We start from the raw sequence: 21,761 nt of genomic DNA, 5'->3' as shown, positions 1-21,761 counted from the left end.
CCGGGGGTTTGGGTGGCAGTAGCCAGGGCGGATGAGGTTGTCCTGAACCCTGGGGAGAGGTCTGCAGCGGCGGGAGGGTGGCCCCAACAGCGAGGGGAGGCCCTGCAGCAGGGTACGTGTGCGGCCCCACCTCTGACAAGGGGGTTTGTCACCACTGACGTCTCAAAGCATCGCTTTTTTTTTTCCCCCCCTTCTGTTTCAAAAACAAACAAACAAAAAAAAAGGGAATTTCTTAACTTGTGGTCAACTCAGAAAGGAGAAGCTCCTGCCAAGGGAGTGCTGGGGACAGTGCCTGTGAGGAGAGGCGCCCGCTGCTTGAGAGGATCCTTCAGCTGTGTCCCTGCTCCACGCTGCAGGCACGGTGGTCCCTGAGGACATGGGTCCTGCTCTCCTCCTGCTGCTCACCGCAACTGGCACCTGGCATGGTAGGTCCACCAGCCCCCCAAAGCTGTGTCTCCGTGTCATTCTGGGGTGGTTTTGGGATGCGGTAAGGATTTCCTGGGTGTCTGGTATAAGTGCTCCATTGCTCCTGGGGCAAGGAGGTGTGACAGACTTGGATGGGGCAATGATGAAGTTGGACTAAGGGACGCTTGGCTCCCAGTCCTGTCTACCAAAAGCCTGCTGTGAGCTGGGACAGTCCCTGCTTCTGGAGACTGCTGCATGAGGCTGCTGCTGCGGGCAGGTTCAAGGAGCCTCAGCATGGGCAGGGAGCAGGCAAGAGAACATGTCTGCTCCCTGGCATGGCAGGGAAGAAACACTAGCTTGACATTTAGTGCAGACTAGGCTGTAGCAGCTTCCTGAAGACCATCCAGAACTGACTATCATTATAGAGGGAGGACAGTGGTGGAAAGAGAGTGTGTTGCTAGTCTGTGTTGGCTCTGGAGCTGGCTGTGCTGAGGGCTTGCTCTTGGCTGCCTGCAGCACTGCTGAGGTAAGGTCAAGGGGTATGGAAAGGTACATGTAGCATAGGAAGAGCCTCAGCAGTGAGGAGATAGGAAAGGGAATCTGCCTGCTGTTTGGGTCTGGGCAGGGGTTAGGCGGAAGGAGAGGTTCAGTAGAAAGTGTCCTGAGGGAAGCTGTCTCTGGAATTACCCTTTGCCCAAACAAGGCAAGAACTGGAGATGCATGGCCTGCAGGTGAAGGAGTCGGGAAAGTTGGCTGCATCAGAACCTTCCAATGCACCTCATGCCTGGCTGGAGATGCCTGGGGGTTGCTGTTTTCTGGTGGCGCTGGCATATACAACAGGGCTGTAGAGCCAGGATGTGATGGAAACAGAACTTGGGCAGCCAAGAAGGGAAAGGTGAATATGCCTGGTTTCTGAGGTTTTGGAGATGACCAGGAGGCAATAACCCATCAACCTCAAGAAAAAGTCACTAAGCCTGTTCTGAGGTTTGCAACCAAACAGACAAAACCCAGTATTACTAGTCTTATGTCTTAAGTGCTGGCTCTCAGATCTTGTGTGGTGCTTTCCTTCTTTTTTCCTCTTGAGCTTGCTTCTCACACAATGAGACTCTGGTGTGAAGTTCCCCCTGAAAGGGGGCAATCTAGGGGGGAAAGCATTCAGCATGTAATGGGGAGGCAGCGTATCCCTCTTGAGCCACTGCTGTGTTCATATTTTCAGCCCAGGAAATTTGCACCCCCTTGCTGTTGTACTGCATGGTGTTTCACTTCAAGTCACATATTTGACATGCTGAGCAGGCTTTTTCCAGGTCTGCTGTGCTGGGAACTGGGTTGTGAAGGCTGCAGGGGTTTTAATTTCATAATTTTTTTTAAGATAATAGGGACTAAGCAGACCTGATATAGATTCGTGAGAGATCACAACAATATCTGTCAGGATCTCTCCAAAGGTTCTTTGAGGCACTGGGCAATGCAGGTCACCAGCTGTGACATCTTCATCAGGCAATGTCTGCTATGTCAGGGTATTACACACATTTGTCTGAGTACCAGCACTGTTGGCCACCTGCAGCACAAAGCTGTAGTATGCCAAGGTTGTCCAAAGCAATAGCCTCAAGCTGGAGCGAGAGCCTGACTTCCTACTCCTACCTCTTGGATTGCAAGTGCATCTTCTGAGAGTACCCAGGGCTGATGTAGTATGACCACTGTGATCTGGGCTCTTGTTGGGGAGTGTCAGGGGCTCAAATCCCAGCTTCAGATCAAGCAAAGTAAAGATTTGAAACCTGATCAGCTCATGTCTGTGTTCTTGGCCATCTTGAGAGGTCTTCCTGGAGTTTCTTTTGTTTTCTTGTTGTGGATGAATCTAAACCTCTGAAGTAGAAGCCCTAAGCAGAGATGTGATGAGCAGCCTTTTCCCCACCCCCTGCTCCCCAGATACTGTAGGTGACTCTGGGGAAGGTGTCCTCAGAAACCAAGCTTTTCCTTGCCATCATTGGCAGGGGAGCTCAAGCCTGGTATGGGTGCCTCCGAGGGCCAGACCTTAGCCTGGTTATCCCCCAGGACCAAGTCAAGGTCCTGATGACTGGTTTCTGTGGTAAGGGTCTTAAGCATCTCTGTCTTACCAGTCTTTACTTCTCCTTCCTCACCATTTCCAAAGCCTCAGCAGAGGAAAGTAATGTTTTGGCTGGCATGGGAGAGGCAAGGACAGAGCCTGCAGCTGTAACTAGAGGTCATGGTTGCACAACCCAAGTGTGGTAAAACCTTTGGCCAGCAGTTACTGGTAATGCTGCGGAAGCTGCTGGAGAGCAGCAGAGAGACATCCTTGGGCTTCGTGCAAGATTGCACACTGGTCAGCAGGGAGAAAGCCTCCCCCAGCAGCCCTGCTTCCCCATTCTGGAAAAGGACCTGCTGGTCTAACTCATCCCCCAGCACACATGGAGTGGATGCTTGGGTGGCCTTCACCTGCCTTGTCCTGCATTTAGTGTCTCTGCCCCATCTGTCCTCATGCCACTTGTGTGGTGGTTGTGCCGTTGACAGGAGTCTCCAGTGATAGGCTGAAGGCTGCTGGCTTCTTCCTTGCTGTTATGGAGAGCACCTACCCTGAGCCTTTTCTGGCCATAGCGTCTCAGTAGTAACTGGAGGTTGATGACAACAAGGACGCAGAGTGACATGACTCTTGTTTTTCTTGTCCTCCCGCTATAGCCAAACCAAGGACCAATTACAACATGGCTTTTCCCTGAGACAGTTTGAATGCAGCTCTGAGTCAAAGAGCATGGCTCCCCCATTAAATGGTGCTGAAGCATTAGATGTGGAGGAATAGCTAAAGAGGAGAGTAGGTGAGGGAAAAGCATCCAGTGATAGAGAGTAAAAGCAACAGAGATGTGTCAAGCCCCACTAGAAAACACAGCTTAGCAAAAAGGGAGGAACATTGTACCTCACACATGTGGAAAATGTGGCTTTGCAAGGCATTCTGGGGTATGTTTTTTCCTCCACTTTGGGAATAAATGAGGCTTTTCTTCTTTCCACAGAAAGATAAAAGCATCACTTAAAAAAAACCAACAAACACCCCCACCCCCCACCCCCCCCCAAAACAGGGAGATAAAATGTCAAATATTCCATGCTCCAAAGCTCCCTGTCCTCTGCTTCTTCCCGCAGCGCCAGCAAGTTTGATCCAGGCCTTGTTTGGGTTTCCCCTGGGAAACTGCATCATTGTCACGCACCAGCAATGCTCTCCAGGGCCTTGAGTTTTGTATTCTTGACCCTTCACTCCACAGAGGGAGGCATCAGCCCAAGACTGCTTAAATGATTCTCTTTGTGCTCTGATGGATGGGCTCTGGTGTTACAGCCCTGAGCACAGCTGGTAGCACAGGACACACATTTGTACCTTGGACATAGTCTTCCTCACCAAATGAGCTGTGAGCATGGGTGGATGAGGATGGGTGTGTGCTTCTTTTGCTGGCTGTGTTTCAGGGACAGTGTCCGAGGCAGTGCCTGGAAACAGATTTGCTTTAAACTGTCTTTGCTACCCATGACCATAAGCAGCCTTCTCACCTCTCCTCCCTGCAACAAGGGCTGTAACATCTGGCTACTATTCCCCTTTCTCCTGAAGGATATGTAAGTGCAGCTGGACTAATGGTGCCATTATAGGGTGCTTTGCCCTCTCCCACTTCCTGATGAGTTATGGTTTTTATATTCATTTGGACAACAAATCTTTCAACTAAAGAGCTCCTACAAGTCCAGAGTAGTCTTCTGCAGTGTTTGAGGCATCACAAGACCAAACTCAGCCCTTGTTTCTGCTGCTACCTGCCTGCACAGACCTCCTCTAGAAAAAGCAATGAATTTATCAATTGGGCAGCTACCTTTATACTTAGTATTTGAACCTGTGTGTGTGTTCCTTTAAGATGTGAGGATGGGTTAGCAACTGGGAAGGAAAGCAGAAGTGGGAGAATAACCCTGGATAGGGGCTGGAGGGGGGTGCAGAGCCCCCCAAGCACAGATAGCCATTTGCAATGTGTTTCCTGTCCTCCCCGAAGGCCTGGTGTGGGGGTGGCAGCACTGCTGCTTCCTTAGCCCTGTGGCACTGATTCATTTCTCACTTCCCCCCCACCCTAAATATAGGTGGTGACTCAAAGAACTCGCTGACGTGGCAACACAGGGAAAAAATATTTCCCTCTGACACTAAGGGCTGGAGTAGGACCCTGGTTCCCCTTTATTAGCCAGCAGAGAAGCCATCTTCAAAGCTGAGTTGCAATGCCAGTGTCAGCATGGCCTGGTGTGCTGTATGTACAACTGCAGCTATGGGCTTTCATGAGCCATTTAGCTTTTCTGTGTTTGTTTCCCAGCCCCAAATATGAATAATAATGCTGACTCGCTTCATAATGTGTTGATGATATCTGAAAGGAGAATGCACTGTGTGACTCTATGATAAGGCATAAGTAGGTGTCCTTCAAAATCTAGTACCTGGCAACCAAAAAGCCAGTCTTCCCAAAGGGCATCCACTGACCTCCTGCTCTGCAGATCTTTCCAGGTCTGTTCTAGCTTATCACAGCAGCAGTGCATCAAAGAGAGCCCCATCCACTAGATTTGACTTAAACTTCACCAAATGGTGTTATGGGCTAACCAAGTTCATATAGTAGCTCCAGCTCTGCCACAAAAGGAAAACTGTTGCAAGAAGAGGGAAAATCTGTCAGGAGCAATTTCCAAGCTAGCATCTGACCTAATCAGCTCCAGATGATTGTTTTTCCTGTCCCAGTGCTCTAAATGTTCACATGTGGGGTTTTCTCTCTTCCCTGAAATTCATTCCTTGGAGTATCAGGCTATATCGGTCCGGTGGGATGGAGAATGGTTGGAGTAATGTGAGCCAAAAAGCCTGTCTGAATCCCAAGCTCAGCCTCTTCCTGATGCTGAGTTACTCCATGCTCAGCAGTGTGAACTCCAATAGAGCATCTTTAAGAATCATTTTTGTATCCTCACTCTTTCTCTTTCCTTTGTAGGCTCGGCATCCCCAGTGATCAGCCCCAACCTCCCTGCTCTGGTTGTCAACACGGGTGATCCAGTCATCTTGCACTGCTCAGGAGAGTCCGAAGTTGGATGGGAAGGCAGAAAGGATACATTCAGCAACCACACTAGCAGCACGCTCAGTATTCCCAAGGCCACTTACAGGGATACAGGCACCTATAATTGTGCTTATGTCAACAGCAGTGACAAGGGCATTGCAACAGTGCATCTGTTCGTGCGAGGTAACCGTGCTTCTCTCTTCCCACATACACTGGCAGAATGGCCTCCTTTCAGGGAGCGCAGCCATTACACAGGTCCTCTCTATGGCTGTGGTTGTGTGTGGGAAGCAGTGCAGTCTCCTAGTGGGGCAGTGACTCACCCACATAAAATGGGGCCCATGGCTGAAGCACTGGGGTAGAGTACAGAGCTGCATCTCATGCATATGTGGGAATGGCCTGGACGTCTCCCTCCGTTTACCTTGGCTTCCCTTCCTGAAAAAACAGGGATGAAAGTCTGTTGGGTGTTGTAATGAGTAGTGAGATCTGGAAATCAGAACTGTAATTATGAGTACCCCAGATAAGGGAGAGAATCACATGAATTGCATCCTCACAACATGACCTGAACCCCAAATATTCTTTTACCCCAGAAGAAGTTACACTGTGGTAGCTCCACTACTTGAGTTAACCCCTTCCCTTGTACCAGAGATACTGTCCTGGACAGGGAAGCTGGAGGTCTGATAAATAAAACTAACACCATGGTGAAAAGTTTAATTAGAGGTAAGTATATTTCTCAGTCTCTTGCCTATGTACATTTGTGGTTGATTGCTGTGCTCTCCCCAAATGCCTTAGCTGGAATTGGGCTTGTCGTGTGAGTTTTTGGAAGCTCAGGCAGGCAGGCGTTGAGCAGGGCTGCCCCAGCATCGAACTCCCACTGGGCAGTAATGCTGGAGCCTTGCTGCTGCTGGAATGTGTTTCTCAGCTTTGATGCGTTTTCTGATCCCATTCTCTGGCCTACCTTGTCTCCTCCGCAGATCCCAATAATGTGTGGTATGTTCCAACTTTCCGGATCTTTGTGACCAAAGGTGGTAACGCTGAGCTCCCCTGTCTCATCACGGCCCCCGAGTATGGATCCAGTGTGACTCTGATAATGGATGACACCTTTCGTCTCTCACCCGGGACCAACTATTCTTTCAGTGCTAAGAAAGGAATAACACTGTACAATGTGCAAAGCAAGCAGAAGGGCTCTTACCGATGCCAAGCAGTGATAAATGGAAAAATAGAGAGATCATCAAGAATAAGACTGTTTGTGGAAGAAGGTAAAGGATTGGGGTTGCTGCTGTCCTCAGGGAAACAGCAATAGCGAAGCTGACCACAGCAGATAGTTAAGGAAAAGCTCCTTGCCAGTGGTAGGAAAGACCTTCTGAACCTGTAATCTTTAAAGGGTATTTAATGGAGGCAAAATTCCATCATCTTCTGGCAAATTGGCCCCTTCAGGTGGGTCTCCGTGGGCTCAGTAGTGTTCAAATCTTTGCAGGCACCATCACAGAACAGAGAAAAAAGTCCACCTATCTCCTTGATGTTCTGCAGGTCCTCAGGCCCTGATGCTCAGGATGTAACCATGGCAGAAGGTTCCCCTTCCCTTTCAACCCACAGTGCTGACTGCTCTGCTCTCCCCCACCAGTACTACTTCCCATAGACATGTGCACAGAAAGGAGTGATGATCCCTAGGGAAGAATGCCAGGGTAAAGAGACTGAAGAGGATGGAAAGGAGAAGGTAGTCAGGCCCTGGGGAGTCTCCAAAGCACACAGGGTCACTGGGACAGCTGATGTTGACTCTTTCCCTGCTTGCCTTTATGTAGCACAGGAGAAGCCTGTAGAAGTGATGATGGACCCCATAGACCATGTGCGCATCGTGGGCGAACCTTTCAAAGTCACTTGCAGAGTAATTGCACCTTCACACAAGTATGACATCAGATGGGTGACAGCAGCAAAGAATGTAAGTTGAAGTGTGCAGCCTCAAGGGGGTATCAGGCTTTCCTGGAAACTGGGAGGCAAAGGGTGGTAAGAACTGCCCAGACCCAAGTCACTTGTAGCAAAGCCTTGAAGTGCCCAACTAAAGCAGCTATTCAAACAAGCTGTAGAAATCTGAATGTGGCCATCCTTTCCTTGGGGTGACACAGGGTTAAGAAACACCTGCCTGTTGTTAGGATCTTGCTGCAAGAGAGAAGGAAAGTACATTGTTTCAGCTGAGTTCATTGAGCAGGAGCCACAGTACCTACTAAGGCAACATTCTTCCACTCAGCCCTGCCAGGGCTTATGAAGCAGCAAACATGTTCAGGAGACAACAGTTCTGCAGAGAAAAGATATGGGTGAAGAAAGGGAATGCATTTCAAAATCTCTGTTGTGCTGACTTTTAACTGCTAGATGGTTATATAAGATTTGCTAGAAGTTCTTATTATATATGATGCCTTTATTAAGGAGTTGAAAAACCATACAGGATATGTTTGCATTACACAATGTAAGGACAACTTGCAGTCAGAAGGTTGACAATAGCTATAACCCTAACTGTTGTGGAATATCTGCCCTGAATGCTTGGGTTTAATATGCCCCTCCACACAGATGGCTTTCAGTGACAGGGGCTCTATAACAAAGCTTAGTAGCCCAGAACAGGAGGTAGTGGGTATGTTTGTTGTAAATTTCATTCAATTCCATATTTTGCTCTTCCAAGAAAGTGCCTGATGTTTCCTCCCTGCCTGTCAGGTCAACAGAACTAAAAACTCTAGCTTTGAAGATGAGAACTATGTCATCAGCGATATCCTGTCTGTTCCAGCAGTGACCATGGAAGATAGTGGGAAATACACTTGTATAGCTAATAATTCAGCAGGATTCAGGAATGCCTCGACAATGCTTCAGGTAGTAGGTGAGTGCTTCCCCAAAAGACCAGGAAGGTGTGGACTGAATCACACCTAGCCTTGCGTATTTGCCACTTCTGCCTCCATCTTGTTCCTAGTTTGGTTGTTGGAAAAATCATTCTCGCTTGTTCCTGAAGGCTCACATGAGAACTGTGGAGCTGCTAGGAAAGGAAGTGGTTTTCCCTTAATGTCTTGAGGGGCAGGAAAAAATTTTTTGGATTCTGGATGAAAAATTGGGAAGCTCTTCTCAGTTTCTGTGTGTTTATAAACAACTTTAAAACAAAAAAAGAATGGGGCAAGGTTATGCTGAAGACCAGGAAAGGCTGGCTGGAAGCAGGGGCAAGCCACATGAGCAGAGTATGGATCTTTGTCTCTACCAGTAACATAAAAGGATTCAGGTCTATTATACACTTTTTTGTATCTCAAGTTGGAAAATTCATCCTCCCAGCTCGTAGGCTGGGATTTGCTGATGACCCAAACTGCTGCATACCATGGCTCAGAAAGAGGGCTTGGTCTGAGCTGTTTCCAAGTGAGAAGCCAGGAGTTTATCTAAGGGGCCTGCCTTCTGTAGACAATCAGGAGAGAGTGTTTTAGCCTCCTTGCTTATTAGGATACAGCATGTGAAACCCCCTTCCCCATGTGAGTTCACTAAGATTTTCTGGCTCTCCTCAGGCAGAGTGTAATCCAAGCTGCCATGACAAAGAAGCAATTTAGAAGTACTCCTTTGGCAACATAACTTGTGTAATGCCTCATTCCCTCCTTCAGTCTCCCAGCTGAGGCTGCTCTTTCCAATAATGATCCATTTATGAAGCTGGTATAAGCTTATTTGGGGTCTCTGGACATGCCTGCTGATGGCCATGCTCTCCTCCACCCTGCAGAGAGAGGTTATGTGTCCCTGACCCCAGTGCAAGCCACCAGCCAAGAGGTTGCTTTGGGAGAGAGTCTGAAGCTGCAGGTCCTCATTGAGGCTTACCCAAAACTTCTCCACTGGGGCTGGGAGCACACAAACCCCTTGAAGAACTCTGGGACCACCACATTCAAGGGCCAAATGATCCCTGGAAACAACTGGTATGTGCTTGTTCTCTTCTACACTGGCCATGGCATGTTTCTAACAATGCTTTCCTTGTGAGACAGGCAGACCCCATGCTACTGGCTGACGGAAAACTCCTCTGCCTTTCTGTCTTCTCTTTCCAGTATTATTAGCAAACCACAGTGAGCAGGTTTGATCGGGTCAAGGAGGATACCACCTCTGTCTAACTTGGCAGCCTTCTTTTTAGAAAACCTTGTGGAAGTCAGTATCACATTTGTGGTCTGGTTGTTCAAGTTTACACTCTCCTTGCAGGAAGAAATTGCAGGGGTGGATGAAGAGTAAAAAAACTGAATTCCCTTGCTGCTCCTCAGACCCGTCCCATGCTCTGCGGTCTGGAGAGTGTATGTACTGAGCAGCACTGTATGCCCACTGTCAAAAGAAGCCAGAAACATTGTTATGCAGATAAGATCTAATGGAGGGCACAGGCCTGCTCTTCCAAAGCCTACGGCCAACTGAGACCAAAAGGGGACTGAAAGAATCATTCCATTTGTTGGGGAGTTTTGGCAATTCCCCTTTCATTTTCTTAGAAACCCAAAATAATCCACAAGAGGAACTATGCCACTCGGCAAGCATGATGGCTTTAGGGCAAACTTTCTTGCATCAGGATCTGAGAAATGGGCTTGGGGCAGAGGGGACTGGGCAACAGGGACTGTGACTTGATAGGCTAAGAAATGGGAGGAATAACTCATTCTGTCAAAGGCAGGAGGACCAGCATCCTCTGGCCTTTCAAAGGCAATGATTTAGATGTTAAACTCTTCTTTCTGAGCTTTCACCCACCCATAGGCTCTCAGAAGTGCTGTGCACTTGGTGGCAAAAGGTCTTTCCTCTTAACAAGACCAGACCCTCCTTGCTTCCCCTGAAAAAGCAATTATCAGGTTCCCCTCATGGGCTGGGATTAGTGCTGGGAAGTGTTCACCCATTCCCAGGCACAGGAAGCAGCGGCATCTCGCTGAGCAAAGACTGTGTGAGTGCTTGAGTTTCCTCAGCACAGCTTTCTTCATGGTGTTTACTCTCTCTGTGTGAGCAGGTATAACAACACGTTCTTCCTGAACCGCCTGCAGGAAGGAGAGGGAGGTCTCTATACCTTTTATGCCTTTAACAATGAGACCAATGCATCGGTTACCTTCAGTATTTCTGTGAAATGTAAGTGCTTGGTATTGCCTGTTCTTTCACCCTGCTTGCCCCGGGGCTGCTGCCCAGCTGGCAGCAATTAGGGTGGGGTACCAGGGTGCTTTCAGTGCAAAGCCCACATGACACAGTCAGACTGCATGTGGGACCCAGCCCAAACCTATGCATAGCACAGGGTTTCCTCATGTTTTATTGTTACACACATGGAAAGTAAATCAGAGCACAAGGAATGCGCTCTTCCTCTGATCATAGCACTCATTGTTCATGTGCCTCCCACAACAGCTCCTCCAAGGGTCTGCAGAATTAAGGTGCCAGCCAATGACTCCAGCATCCTTCAGTGCACAGCCATCGGCTACCCTGCCCCACGCATTGAGTGGTACCAGTGCCCCATTCACTCTGACGGGTAAGAAATGCCCAGGAGATAGAGCACCTCCAAGGTGTGCATTTGCCCTTGCTGTGCTGGCATCTGCTGGGCAGCACCATGTGGGCTTGCTTACAGGCAATACAGCAGAGCCTGTTCAGTAACAGCAACAGGGAAGTTGCCCCGATTAAAAAAAAAAAAGGTTCTTGGGGACTGTCTGAGGAGAGGGGGCAGGTACTATTCCCAAAGTCCTGAGCTTGAAGAGTTCAGCCATCTATGATTCATGTTCTCCTAATGCTTTTCTGAGGAACATGTGGGTCCTTTGGAGAAGTGCCTTGACATAGGTTGCTGTAGAGCTGCATCCTGGCTGATCCAAGTTATCTTTCTGGGACCTCCACTGGACTGAGCCTCTGCAGAGCACAGGCTGACTGAGCTGCCTGGACAGGGGTGGTTGTGTCTCAGTACCAGTCCCATTCAAGGAGGGAACTGCTGCCACAGCTGTAGCCACATAAAGGCAGTTAAGGCTCTGTCTATACAGGGCTTTGATGTTCAGAGAGAGGTTTTTTAACTGGACAGTGAGTAACATGTCTCATAGAGCTGCTATCCTAATTCCCAGTGTCTCCTCTCTAGCCTGATACAGGTACCAATTCACTTATGAGCAACTGTGCTGCGGAGGAACACTCATTCTCTCCTGCTTGGTGTCTCTGCAGATACAACAAGGACTATAGGTTGCTGCTGAATGACTCCAGTCCCCAGTTGGTGAACATGTTGCCCTTCCAAGAGGTGGAGGTGGAAAGCGTTGTCCCGTTCCGGGAGCTGGGTGCCAATTTCACCTTCTGCTGTGTGGCCATTAACAGAGAGGGGAATGCTTTTGACATGTTTCACTCGCTCACCATCACCAGTAAGATACAAACTGGCAGCTTGGTGGTGAAAACAAGTGGGGGAGAATTTGGGGGCCCATCTTCCTATATGTATGTCCCTATTGTCTTGCAAGAGAGGTGGAATAGATTCTACAAGCCCTCTCTCCTCACAGGATGGCTGGGTATAGCCTGGTGCCAAAGGCTGAGCCATAGCATGAACACCTTATAAGTGCAGGACCCAGCTCCAGGGTGCAGTACAGCCAGCTGTTGCTCAGCCCACTGGAGTCCAGGGGTTGCATCTTTTGATGGGCTGCTTCTTGCTGCACAAATCTTGGTCCCCAGTCAGTCTGACCTGCACCTGGTGCTGTTTGTGTGGAAATTGGGGTGCACAGGGGGAACCATTGCAGCCTTGAGTTTGGCATCAAGAACTTCCCTTAGTTCCCAGCAGCTCTTTTGGGTGTCTCTGAGACCAGCTCTGGGTTGCATTGCATACAGGGGAAGCCTAAGTGAACAACTGGGCAAAATGCTCCCAGAGATGCGATTGGAACAGGAGTGGTTTACTCATCCCTGGTTTTTTTGCTCCTGCAGGAAGTGTCATGGCCCCCCCAAACAAGCTCTTCAGCCCCATTCTCTCCGCCTGCATAGGCACATCGGTCCTGCTGCTCCTCCTACTCCTCTTCCTCCTCTACAAGTACAACCAGGTCAGATTCCCTGTTGCATAGCAAGGGCTGCAAGGCCTGCCCAGCCTCAGAGACCACATGGCCTCTGCTGACAGCTGCAGGCAGGGAGCATTCAGCTGGGAGGTACCAGGCAAGATACCTCCCTCATCTCCACTGCCTCCCAACTTCCCCCAGGAAGTTTCCTGCTGCAGGGCAAGGCTCATGCACCAAATCCAGTGTGTTAACACCTCTCCCACCCTGGTTCTTCAGTCTTGTAGCCTAGAGGTCAATGTGGATATTCCTTGGTGCCAAAGGTGCTCATTCTGTGCTGTCAGTTGCAGCTGGTTTTGCTCTGGTCACCATGAATCCACAGACCAAATTAAGGAGAGAAAGTGATTCACAACTTGCATCTACTTTATATTCTTCTCCATGCTTTATAAAAAGCTGTCTTTATGGGGAAACAGGATGATATTAGAAGGCGTTTGTCTCCAGGAAGGCTTGGTCACTATTTTTATATAAGAACTTGCCCCATTTTCTCTGCAAGACTCATTTTCAGCATTTGGATTCCTTCACAGTTGTTTCCATAAACTGTACCAATCAATAGCCACCTCTGCTTCATTAGTGGGTGAAATTCTCCTGGTTTTCAGCTCTCCCTTTGGCACTCTTCCTTTGACAGCCCATCAAGAATGCAAATTTTGCAGCAGAGTTCTGGTGCTGTTTGTCAGAAGATCCAACAGAGCCTTCTCCCAAACAAGCACCTGCAGCTTTGCAGGCAGAGCTGTCTTTGGCTAGTAGTCCAGAAAGAGAGAGGTGGATGGATGTGTAAGCACAGCTCTGAAGAAATAGCTTTTAGGAAGGCCTTGCAAGCCCAAGAGAAGCAGGACATATTTATAAATAATTTTATTTATCTCGGCCATGGGCTTCTTGAGTCATGGCTGATTGCTGCAGCGCTAGGTGAATCATGGAGCAGAAAGCAGGCAACAGCAAATACACCAAGTTCGAGTGCCCTCTTTATGAGGGACCTCCATGAGAAACTGTGCATCTTGGAGCATCCTGTCTGGGCCTTTTTGAACAGCCTGCATGGGCATGGATGTTCAACTCTTAGGCAAAGGAAATAGAAGCAGTGTGGGGGAGAAAACAAACAGATGCTTTTGCATCAAAACTGCAGACCTGTTTGCCTCAGTTTTTGTCCCTCATGCCTCAACCTAGCTTTGAGCATCTACCCATATGCTCCATCTTTCTCTGCAACTACCCAGGTGAAATGGTGAGGAGAAGCATTTCAGCATGCACCTTCCGCTAGCTGGGACATGAGATCTCATTCATTGCAGACATGGTCACTCCACCCATGCTTCCTTGTGCCTGCCTTGATGGACCTGAGACTACCTTTGCCACACTGGGGTGAAGGTTCTTGCCTGTCTCCTTGTACAGGAGAAAAGGCTGCACATGGTACTCTCATGCCAAGCTATTTCACTGCCTTTCTCTGTATCTGTGCCTCCAGCCTGGCTCCCTAGCCCTCTCAACATGAGTGACAACACCCAGCACAAGCTGGCAACTGCCTCTGCCCATGGGCTCCAGCACTGCTGCTCTCTGCCTTGCCTGCTTACTTCTGCCATGAGATTTGTGGAAAAAAAGAATAAATTCTTACTTCTCTTTCTCCATTTCTTTTTTTTTTCCCCTGTAAGGGAAGCAGGGCTGGGCCAGCTCCACTGTTTGGCTGTACTCAGCAACCCAGGGTACCATGGAAAGGGACAGAGTGGGGACACCTCCCTCCAGCACCAGCTGGGCACTGTCAGCCACTGGTCTGGTGGGACATGCTGGCTCTCCCAGCTCTGCCATCTCCCGTGAGGGCAACAGGCTACTTTAAGTGAAACAGGCAAGAGAGCCTCCCTCAGTCATGGGTGGTGACTTGGAGGGACTTTAACAGCAAAGGGACCAGGCTGTCCAGACAAAGACTCTTTCACTCAGTCCAGGTTCAAAGCAAGAAATATTTGATGGGGTGAAACCTAAGTCTTCCCTCTATGCCTGCAGGGTGAGAGCTAGAGTGCATGCTGGGACTGGGGAACCCTCAGGACTTGAGGAACATTGAGTAACTGGATTCTCTTCCTTGCAGAAACCCAAGTACCAGGTGCGGTGGAAGATCATTGAGGCCTGTGAAGGGAATAACTACATTTTCATCGATCCCACTCAGCTGCCATACAATGAAAAATGGGAGTTTCCTAGGAATAACCTCCAGTTTGGTAAGAAACCTTCCTTGATGCTTGCCTGGTGGCATGCAGCTCACCACAGAGCTGAAATGCTCCAAGGGACTGAGCCAAAGCAACTAGGCAACATCCAAAGCTGCATCCAGACATTACAGCAACATCCTTAACCAGGCCTCGCTGCCCTCGTCCACACAGGGTGGCAAATGTTAGGGTACAACCTCCCCCTAGCCCTCCATTGCTCCGAGGAAGGATGAGAGGATCATGTCCATCCTCTTGCATCTGGGGTCATTCCTAATGCATAGAGCTGGTGAGTCCATGTTTGGATGTGGCCTCTTTCATGCTGTCTTTGCTCACAGTAGAGTTCCCCTCAGAAGTTAACCAGCTCCTGACTAAGGGATGTGTCATATTGTCTGGGCTCAGCAGGAATCCCCACCCACCAGACATTCTCCTCAAGGCTGCGTGCAGGACAACTCCTCAATCTTTTTCTATAAAACATCTTATATCACTTTTTTTTTCCCTCTGCAGGAAAAACTCTTGGAGCAGGAGCCTTTGGAAAAGTGGTAGAAGCCACTGCTTTTGGTCTGGGCAAAGAAGATTCAGTCCTCAAAGTGGCTGTGAAGATGCTAAAGTGTAAGCCCAGAGCAACTTGCAAAGGCTGAAATCCCCCAAGCTCCTTTGGGCAGGATGCAGTGCGTGTTCACCATGTGTGTTGGGTGCTCCCAGGCTGCAACACCTACTGTTTTTAGTTGTTTCTGTCATAAGTACTGGGTGCTGGAATTACACTGCCACCATTTTTGTGGACACGTGTGGCTGGAGGCTCAGACAGAGGACACAATTTCCTCTGAGTGTGTCTCTTCCTTTTGTTCCATATCTCTGTCTACACCTTTTTCTGTCCTCCCCCTTAATCTCTTCCTTGTCCCTTCCTCACTCCTTCACACAGCCTTTCTCCTCTCGTCTTGCAGCATCGGCAGACACAGATGAGCAGGAGGCTCTCATGTCTGAGCTGAAGATCATGAGTCACTTGGGACACCACGAGAATATTGTTAACCTGCTGGGAGCATGTACCTATGGAGGTAGGACCCCACACCCCTGCTTCCCCCATGGACCCCTCCCATGGCCTGCTTCTCTGAGACTTATTCTCCTCAGTCTCACAACAGAGACAGCTGATGAGCTTGGTGGTCTTTTTGGACCTGTAACTTTGCAAGGGCCTGTGGACTGGCTGTTTCCAGACATGCTGATGTGCAGTATGGGTTCTGCTGCCCCTCCCAGGGAAAGCAATCCTCAGGACAGGTCACAGTAATGTCATTTCTTAATGAACCCTTTCTGTCTCTCTCCCAGGCCCAATCCTTGTCATCACCGAGTACTGTCGCTATGGAGATCTGCTGAATTTCCTGAGGAAGAAGGCTGAAACCATAATTATCCAGGATTCTGCCCTGGACACCTCTTTAGACAGTGCTGCTGATTACAAAAACATTGATCTAGAGAAGAAATACATCCGCAGGTAAGAGCAGAGCTTAGGTGGATGCAGAGCTGAGCAATGCAGGTCCTGGATGCTTGCTGGAAGAAGTGTGCAGAGAGCTGTGCTAGGGAGAGATTAAGGCCAAAGGTTTGGGGACTTGCAGAATACCAGGATGTAAAACCCACTGGGGTTGTGTGTGCTTAGACTCAGTTACTGTTCCAAGTTATCCAAAGTATTTGACAGCAGTTGTTGAATATCCCACAACAAATCCAGGTTTCGATCCAGCCTGCCCTCCCACAATCTGGAATCAAAACTTTTTTGCTTCTTGCACTATTGGGTACGTGGGTTTTGTAGGACAAGAGGCTGACTGCTCCCCATCAGCCAAGGGCAGTTCCTTGACAAAAGAGGAGCAATACTTGGAACCCAATACCACAGAGCACCTAGGTCCCCTTTCCGAATCAGCCTCAATGTTGACTTTCCTTTTGCCCTTAAGCCTCTAGCTAAGCCACTTCCTGCAGGCAGGGATGTGGTTTCTTCTCTCAGTGGATGTGGAGAAGGGCAGAAGGTACTGCTGGAGGGTTGCTAACAGCCTGCCTCCATCTCTTGCTTCTGACTCAGTGACAGTGGCTTTTCGAGCCAGGGTTTGGAAACATATGTTGAAATGAGGCCTGTGTCATCATCATCATCTTCAGCGTCATCAGATTCTGCGCAAGCCAGGGGTGAGTTAAAGGGTCATTTCTGTGGTTTTATGATTTCTTTATTTTGGTGATCCTGTCTGGTTTATCCCCAGGGAACCAGGATGCACCATAGCTTGCATTATTCACCAGGTTTGCAGCATCCTAAAACTTTGCTTCAAATTTCAGGGAAAAGCTCAGGGGAAGAAGATGAAACCAGGGAGGACCTCCGTCCCCTCAATCTCTCTGACCTGCTACAGTTCTCCAGCCAGGTGGCCCAGGGCATGGCATTCCTTTCATCAAAGAATGTGAGTGCCAAGAGGAAAACTGCCACCACACCCCAACTGGGAAACGCCAGTCCAGCCAGCAGGCACCAGCCATCCTGTCTGCACAAGGCTCAGGATGTTTTTGGATGGGGTGGCCAAGCTCAGCAAGCTGCTGCTGCTGGAAATGGGCCTCTGCTTCATTTGTTGGGTCCAGACATGCTGGGCCATGGTGACTGGTGTTTCCTTCAAAGCCTTTGTCTCCCATGGGCTCTGGGCAGGCCATGGCAGCAGGGCAGTGTTATGGGGAGAGTGGGAAGCCAGGGCTGTGCATTGTGCTAATCTCAACGTTTTCTCCCCAGCTTTTACATGAGGTCAGGAAATTTGATGTGAAGCTTTCTCACATTGGCAGTTTCACTGCTGCCCCAGGGACAAGGAACTGAAAGTGGCCGTTGAGCTGTCTGCCAGAGCTGGCTCATTTAGAGTATTAGAAAGTAACTGTGTGACTGTTTCAGAGATGAGGACATAGTGGCAACAGCCCCTGGCTCTGAGCCTCCTCCCATGGGAAGATGACTGCTCCATGAGTGATTAAAGGACATGGCATGAAATGTCACAATGTCTTAGCACTGCAAAAGAAGTGGTTGGGTCCTTGTATGTGACATAGTGCCTCTTATAGGTGCTTTTCAAGCAGTGCATGTTCCCCTTGCCCCTACAAGTGCTGTTTCGGTGACAGGCCTGGCCTGTAGGGAATTAGTTGGGGATGTTGGCTGGGTCTCAGTTGTGCTCTCTTCTCCCCAGTGCATCCACCGTGACTTAGCAGCCAGGAATGTGCTCATATCAGATGGACGGGTAGCCAAGATCTGTGACTTCGGCCTGGCCCGTGATATCATGAATGACTCGAACTATGTTGTAAAAGGCAATGTAAGTAATTAAAATGGGGACAAGAGAAGGTACAAGGGTAGGGTGCAGCTGGAGCACAAAGGACAGGGTGTAGTGTAAGCTCCCAGCTTGTCCCAGTCTGCAGGACTCTCTGCTCTTCCAGGCCCGCCTGCCCGTGAAATGGATGGCCCCAGAGAGCATCTTTGACTGCATTTACACAGTGCAGAGTGATGTGTGGTCTTACGGCATCCTTCTCTGGGAGATCTTCTCCCTTGGTAAGAAAGAAGCGAGTTTGCAAACCTCTTTTGTTTTCCATGGCTTACCACTGCCCTGATGTCTCTGCAGAAAAGTTTCCAAGAAAGAAGGTTGACAAAAATCTAGGTTTTATCAGGGCTATAAAACACTGTGTTATGCTTCCAGAGGGACCATTAAAAACAATGGATCCTGGATGATTTGGTCTAGCTGAGAACTCCCTGAGAATGCGTAGCACTGGCTCAGGCGATGCTCCAGGCTGCCTCTTCCCATGCCACAAGGCTGGAGTGTTAAAGCCTCTGATCTGAGAGCCACCTCTGCTCCTGTTACTGTCACAGGTAAAAGTCCATATCCCGGTATGGTGGTGAACAGCAAGTTCTATAGCATGGTGAAGCAGGGATACCAGATGGCCAGGCCTGACTTCGCTCCCTTGGAAATGTGAGTGGATGCACTGAGATGCACACAATGGGTAACAGGGTGGCTGGAGCTGCTTCATGGGGAGTGGGCTGGGAGATGATGGCACAGGAACCTTGGTCATAAGTCTGCCTGCTGCTCCCAGGTGTGTCTGTCCTTGAGGTTCAGGTTGGATTCCTACCAGGCTGCTCCTTGCCTCTGTAGGAAAGCAAGACCTGGGGCAGTCAGTTACGATGTTCCATCCAGTATTTCCCGTTTATGGACAGGAAGATGGGACAGCTCATGTTATAGGTCTACATTCCTGAACTTGGTGGATTTTTCTTTTTTCAGTCAGCTACTTTTGACCCTAGGATTGTGAGAAGGCAAGCCTGAGTAGGTTACAGTAGAGGGATGAGTTTAAGCTTAAAGAAAAAAGTACTAGAGGCATAAAGCCCCTTGTTGATAGACTAGAACTTTGCTCTATCCACTTTTGTGCTCATTTTCCCTGGAGCACTGCACATGCACTGACCGCAGGTTTTATAGTCAGGAAGGCAAGGGACTGCTCAGTACTTGTACCTGAAATACAAAGTCCTGCAGGGAAGAGCCTGGGGGTGCAGACCCTCCAGCAGCTTTGCAGCAGCACAGTGCAACTGCCCTGTCCTTGTTTCGCTCTGCAGGTACACCATCATGCAGGCATGCTGGAGCCTGGAGCCCACACGGAGACCTACCTTTGACCAAATCGTCTGCTTCATCCAGAAAGAGCTGGAGGTGCATAAGGAACAGGTGAGGACCTTTGGAGAGGAGAAGGGGTTAGGGAGATGTGCTTTCCCCCTACAGAAACCTAGCTCCTGGACAACTTTCCTGATGATGTCCCTTACCTTTAACTGATGGGAGCGGTTTAGTGTTGGTGGAAAGTGCAGAGAGGCATCCAGATTTCCCCATGCTGAAGGGTTAAGTCACTCCCCACCATGACCAAAGAAGCTTGACAAAGAAATTCAGCTGCCTTGCAGCAACCTCTATGGGCAGCAATACAGGTAGTGATACAACTACCAATGCAGCAGCAGCCCTGCCCCATTCCCCTGGATTTGATGTGCAGCTGGACAAAAGGTGTGCTGCCTCATGATTAGCTGTCCTGCAGCTCCACAAAAGCATGGGTATGCCTGTCCTGCCAGCTATAGCCTTGCCTTGTGGGCACAGCAAAGGGTAGTGTTGAGTTAGCATCCCCAGCTGGTCATCTGTGCAGAAACAGATGTCATACACCATTGAAGGGACTGAAAATACACTTGGGGTGGGGTTGTTTGGGTTTTTTTTTTTTTGCTTTACAGGACTACACCAACCTCCCCTCCACTGCTGAGGAAGACAGTGGCTGTGATACCTCTGGCTGCTGTGAGGAGTCCTGCGAGCAAGAGGAGAGTGGCCAGCCCCTTCTCAAGAGCAACAACTATCAGTTCTGTTAGCTGGTACCAGTGCCCCGGGGTAGATCCCTGTCCTCCCTGCTTTGCAGAGCACATGGTTCTGCTCTGCCCTAGGACACAGGCACCTTCTGCTTTGGCTCTCCTCTCTGTGCTTTCTGAAGTATGAGTGTTACTGACTCTCTCACTGAAAGGATAGTGCTGGAGTGACTCAAAACCAAGACTCACCATGGTGTCCCTAAGGTCTTATCTCAATCATAGCACAGAGTTGTTACGATGATAACATGCTCCATCTCTACAAGGTACAGAGGTCCTTGTTACCTGACTCCCCACCCCCTGGAGAAGGCTGTGGGGTGGGGGGTTTTTTTGTAGTTTTTTTTAAATACAAGTTGCAGCCATGTAAGACACTTCCAAAAGTCACTCACATGACTGAACCCTTGTGTTTTATGAGCACATCTCAACCCAAGTCCTAAAGCCAGAACTGCTCCATGCACCAGAAACAGCCCTCTCTTCTTGGTGGTTCTGCTCTCTTCCTTTTGTCAGTCTGACCCTGGATGTTGCAGAGTGAGTGTTTAGATATAGGTAAAGCCTCTACTTAGCATTAATTAACACATTAACCTCTACATTTCCTTATGTAATCTACCTCTCTGCAGCTGATGCTTATGCAGGGAGTGTTTGGGTGAAGCAAGCTAAGGAGACAACCCCAGGGTTATGTGAACTTGTGCCCCAGTAACAGGACAGAGGGGCAGTTATTCCTCAGGTAAAATACAGAGGTAACCAGTGCTCTTCCATGTGAGCACTGAACACAACTCCAATCCAGGAAAGAATGGCAGCTTAAACACATCTGGAAATAATCATAACATATCCTACAAAACTTCTGAATTAAACATGTAGCAATCACTGCCTTTGTTATGATTAAAGATATGCTCTTGTATATATTTTCCTGAGTGTATTTTTAATAGTACAGCTGAGAATTTTTTTCATAAGCTAGGGCCTAATGCCCTTAAACTTATTTCTCATCTAGCTCTTGTTCAGCATTACTAATGCCACAGCCACCCAGTCCTGTGTAGCTGGAAGTAGCTAAAGTACCTTCTTGGCTTCACCTGACTTGGTGGGTAAAGGATCAGTATCCCAGGTACAAGCACTGACAGGGCTCAGGCAAGCTACTGTATAGCAGGTGGCCTTTGTCATACTGTGAGCAATTATGTTGTGGGCCACTTCTGATTATATTAAACCTGGTTTTATGCTAACACCAAAAGTGATTAATTCTACCTTACTAAATAAAAAGCTAATGTATTTCTATCTGTCAGCATTATAAAGAAAGTAAGATGTTTAAGAAAACAAGTCTCTTCCAGAGGTTTAAGGACTGTTCTCAGAGGGGAATGGATCAGAACATGGGTGATGCACTGGCTCATCCTCTCACACCCTGCAACTGTGCTCCAGTTCCTCATTACCAGTTTTCAAAACCATTCAATCTTGTGTAATTGCAAAAATTTATTAAAAGCAAGGTTTTAAAGCACTTTGTTCTGACTGGCCTGTCTGTAATTGGGAAAAATTAAGTAGTATCCATGCATGGATATAATGGGGGAATGAGTAATATCAATTGTGATGATGGGATGCCTGACAACAGTCACTGTGTTTGAGACAGGCACACAGCAGCAGTCTGCATGGGAAAGGCAGTGCAATGCCAAGGGCACAGTCGAGGCAGAAGGACCCTGCTGACCAGAGACTTGAGCTTACTGCAGCAGAACCTCCTCTAACAATAGCTCCAGCCCAGGCTATTAAACACTGAAGAGAAGTTACTGTCACCTGCTGCAGACTCTCTCCT

General features: G+C 48.8%; 1 protein-coding gene across 1 annotated transcript; it reads left to right on the top strand.

The window, feature by feature from the left end:
• The first annotated feature begins 271 nt into the window (after nucleotides 1-271).
• Nucleotides 272-21,140, top strand: CSF1R (colony stimulating factor 1 receptor). Its single transcript, XM_010578926.1, has 21 exons — nucleotides 272-425; nucleotides 5,388-5,633; nucleotides 6,422-6,706; nucleotides 7,250-7,386; nucleotides 8,151-8,310; nucleotides 9,181-9,370; nucleotides 10,420-10,535; nucleotides 10,803-10,923; nucleotides 11,592-11,782; nucleotides 12,330-12,442; nucleotides 14,511-14,637; nucleotides 15,127-15,231; nucleotides 15,564-15,674; nucleotides 15,940-16,102; nucleotides 16,679-16,779; nucleotides 16,924-17,042; nucleotides 17,796-17,918; nucleotides 18,040-18,151; nucleotides 18,467-18,566; nucleotides 19,199-19,304; nucleotides 19,847-21,140. Exons 1-21 carry the CDS (start codon nucleotides 377-379, stop codon nucleotides 19,976-19,978), a joined length of 2,907 nt encoding a protein of 968 aa, XP_010577228.1. The 5' UTR covers nucleotides 272-376; the 3' UTR covers nucleotides 19,979-21,140.
• Nucleotides 21,141-21,761: the final 621 nt, after the last annotated feature.

This window comes from Haliaeetus leucocephalus, unplaced genomic scaffold (genome assembly GCF_000737465.1).
Source record: "Haliaeetus leucocephalus isolate CR32 unplaced genomic scaffold, Haliaeetus_leucocephalus-4.0 Scaffold656, whole genome shotgun sequence".
Classification (NCBI taxonomy): Eukaryota; Metazoa; Chordata; class Aves; order Accipitriformes; family Accipitridae; genus Haliaeetus; species Haliaeetus leucocephalus.
The sequence above is the reverse complement of the archived record's forward strand: the minus strand, read 5'-3'. Positions and strand labels throughout refer to the sequence as shown.

Bases quoted from the DNA above. Each gene is read 5' to 3' on its own strand.
- CSF1R (XM_010578926.1), top strand. From the start codon at position 377: ATGGGTCCTGCTCTCCTCCTGCTGCTCACCGCAACTGGCACCTGGCAT. The intron at 15,232-15,563 runs GTAAGCCCAGAG...CTCGTCTTGCAG, and splicing joins GGCTGTGAAGATGCTAAAGT to CATCGGCAGACACAGATGAG. The intron at 19,305-19,846 runs GTGAGGACCTTT...TTTGCTTTACAG, and splicing joins TGGAGGTGCATAAGGAACAG to GACTACACCAACCTCCCCTC.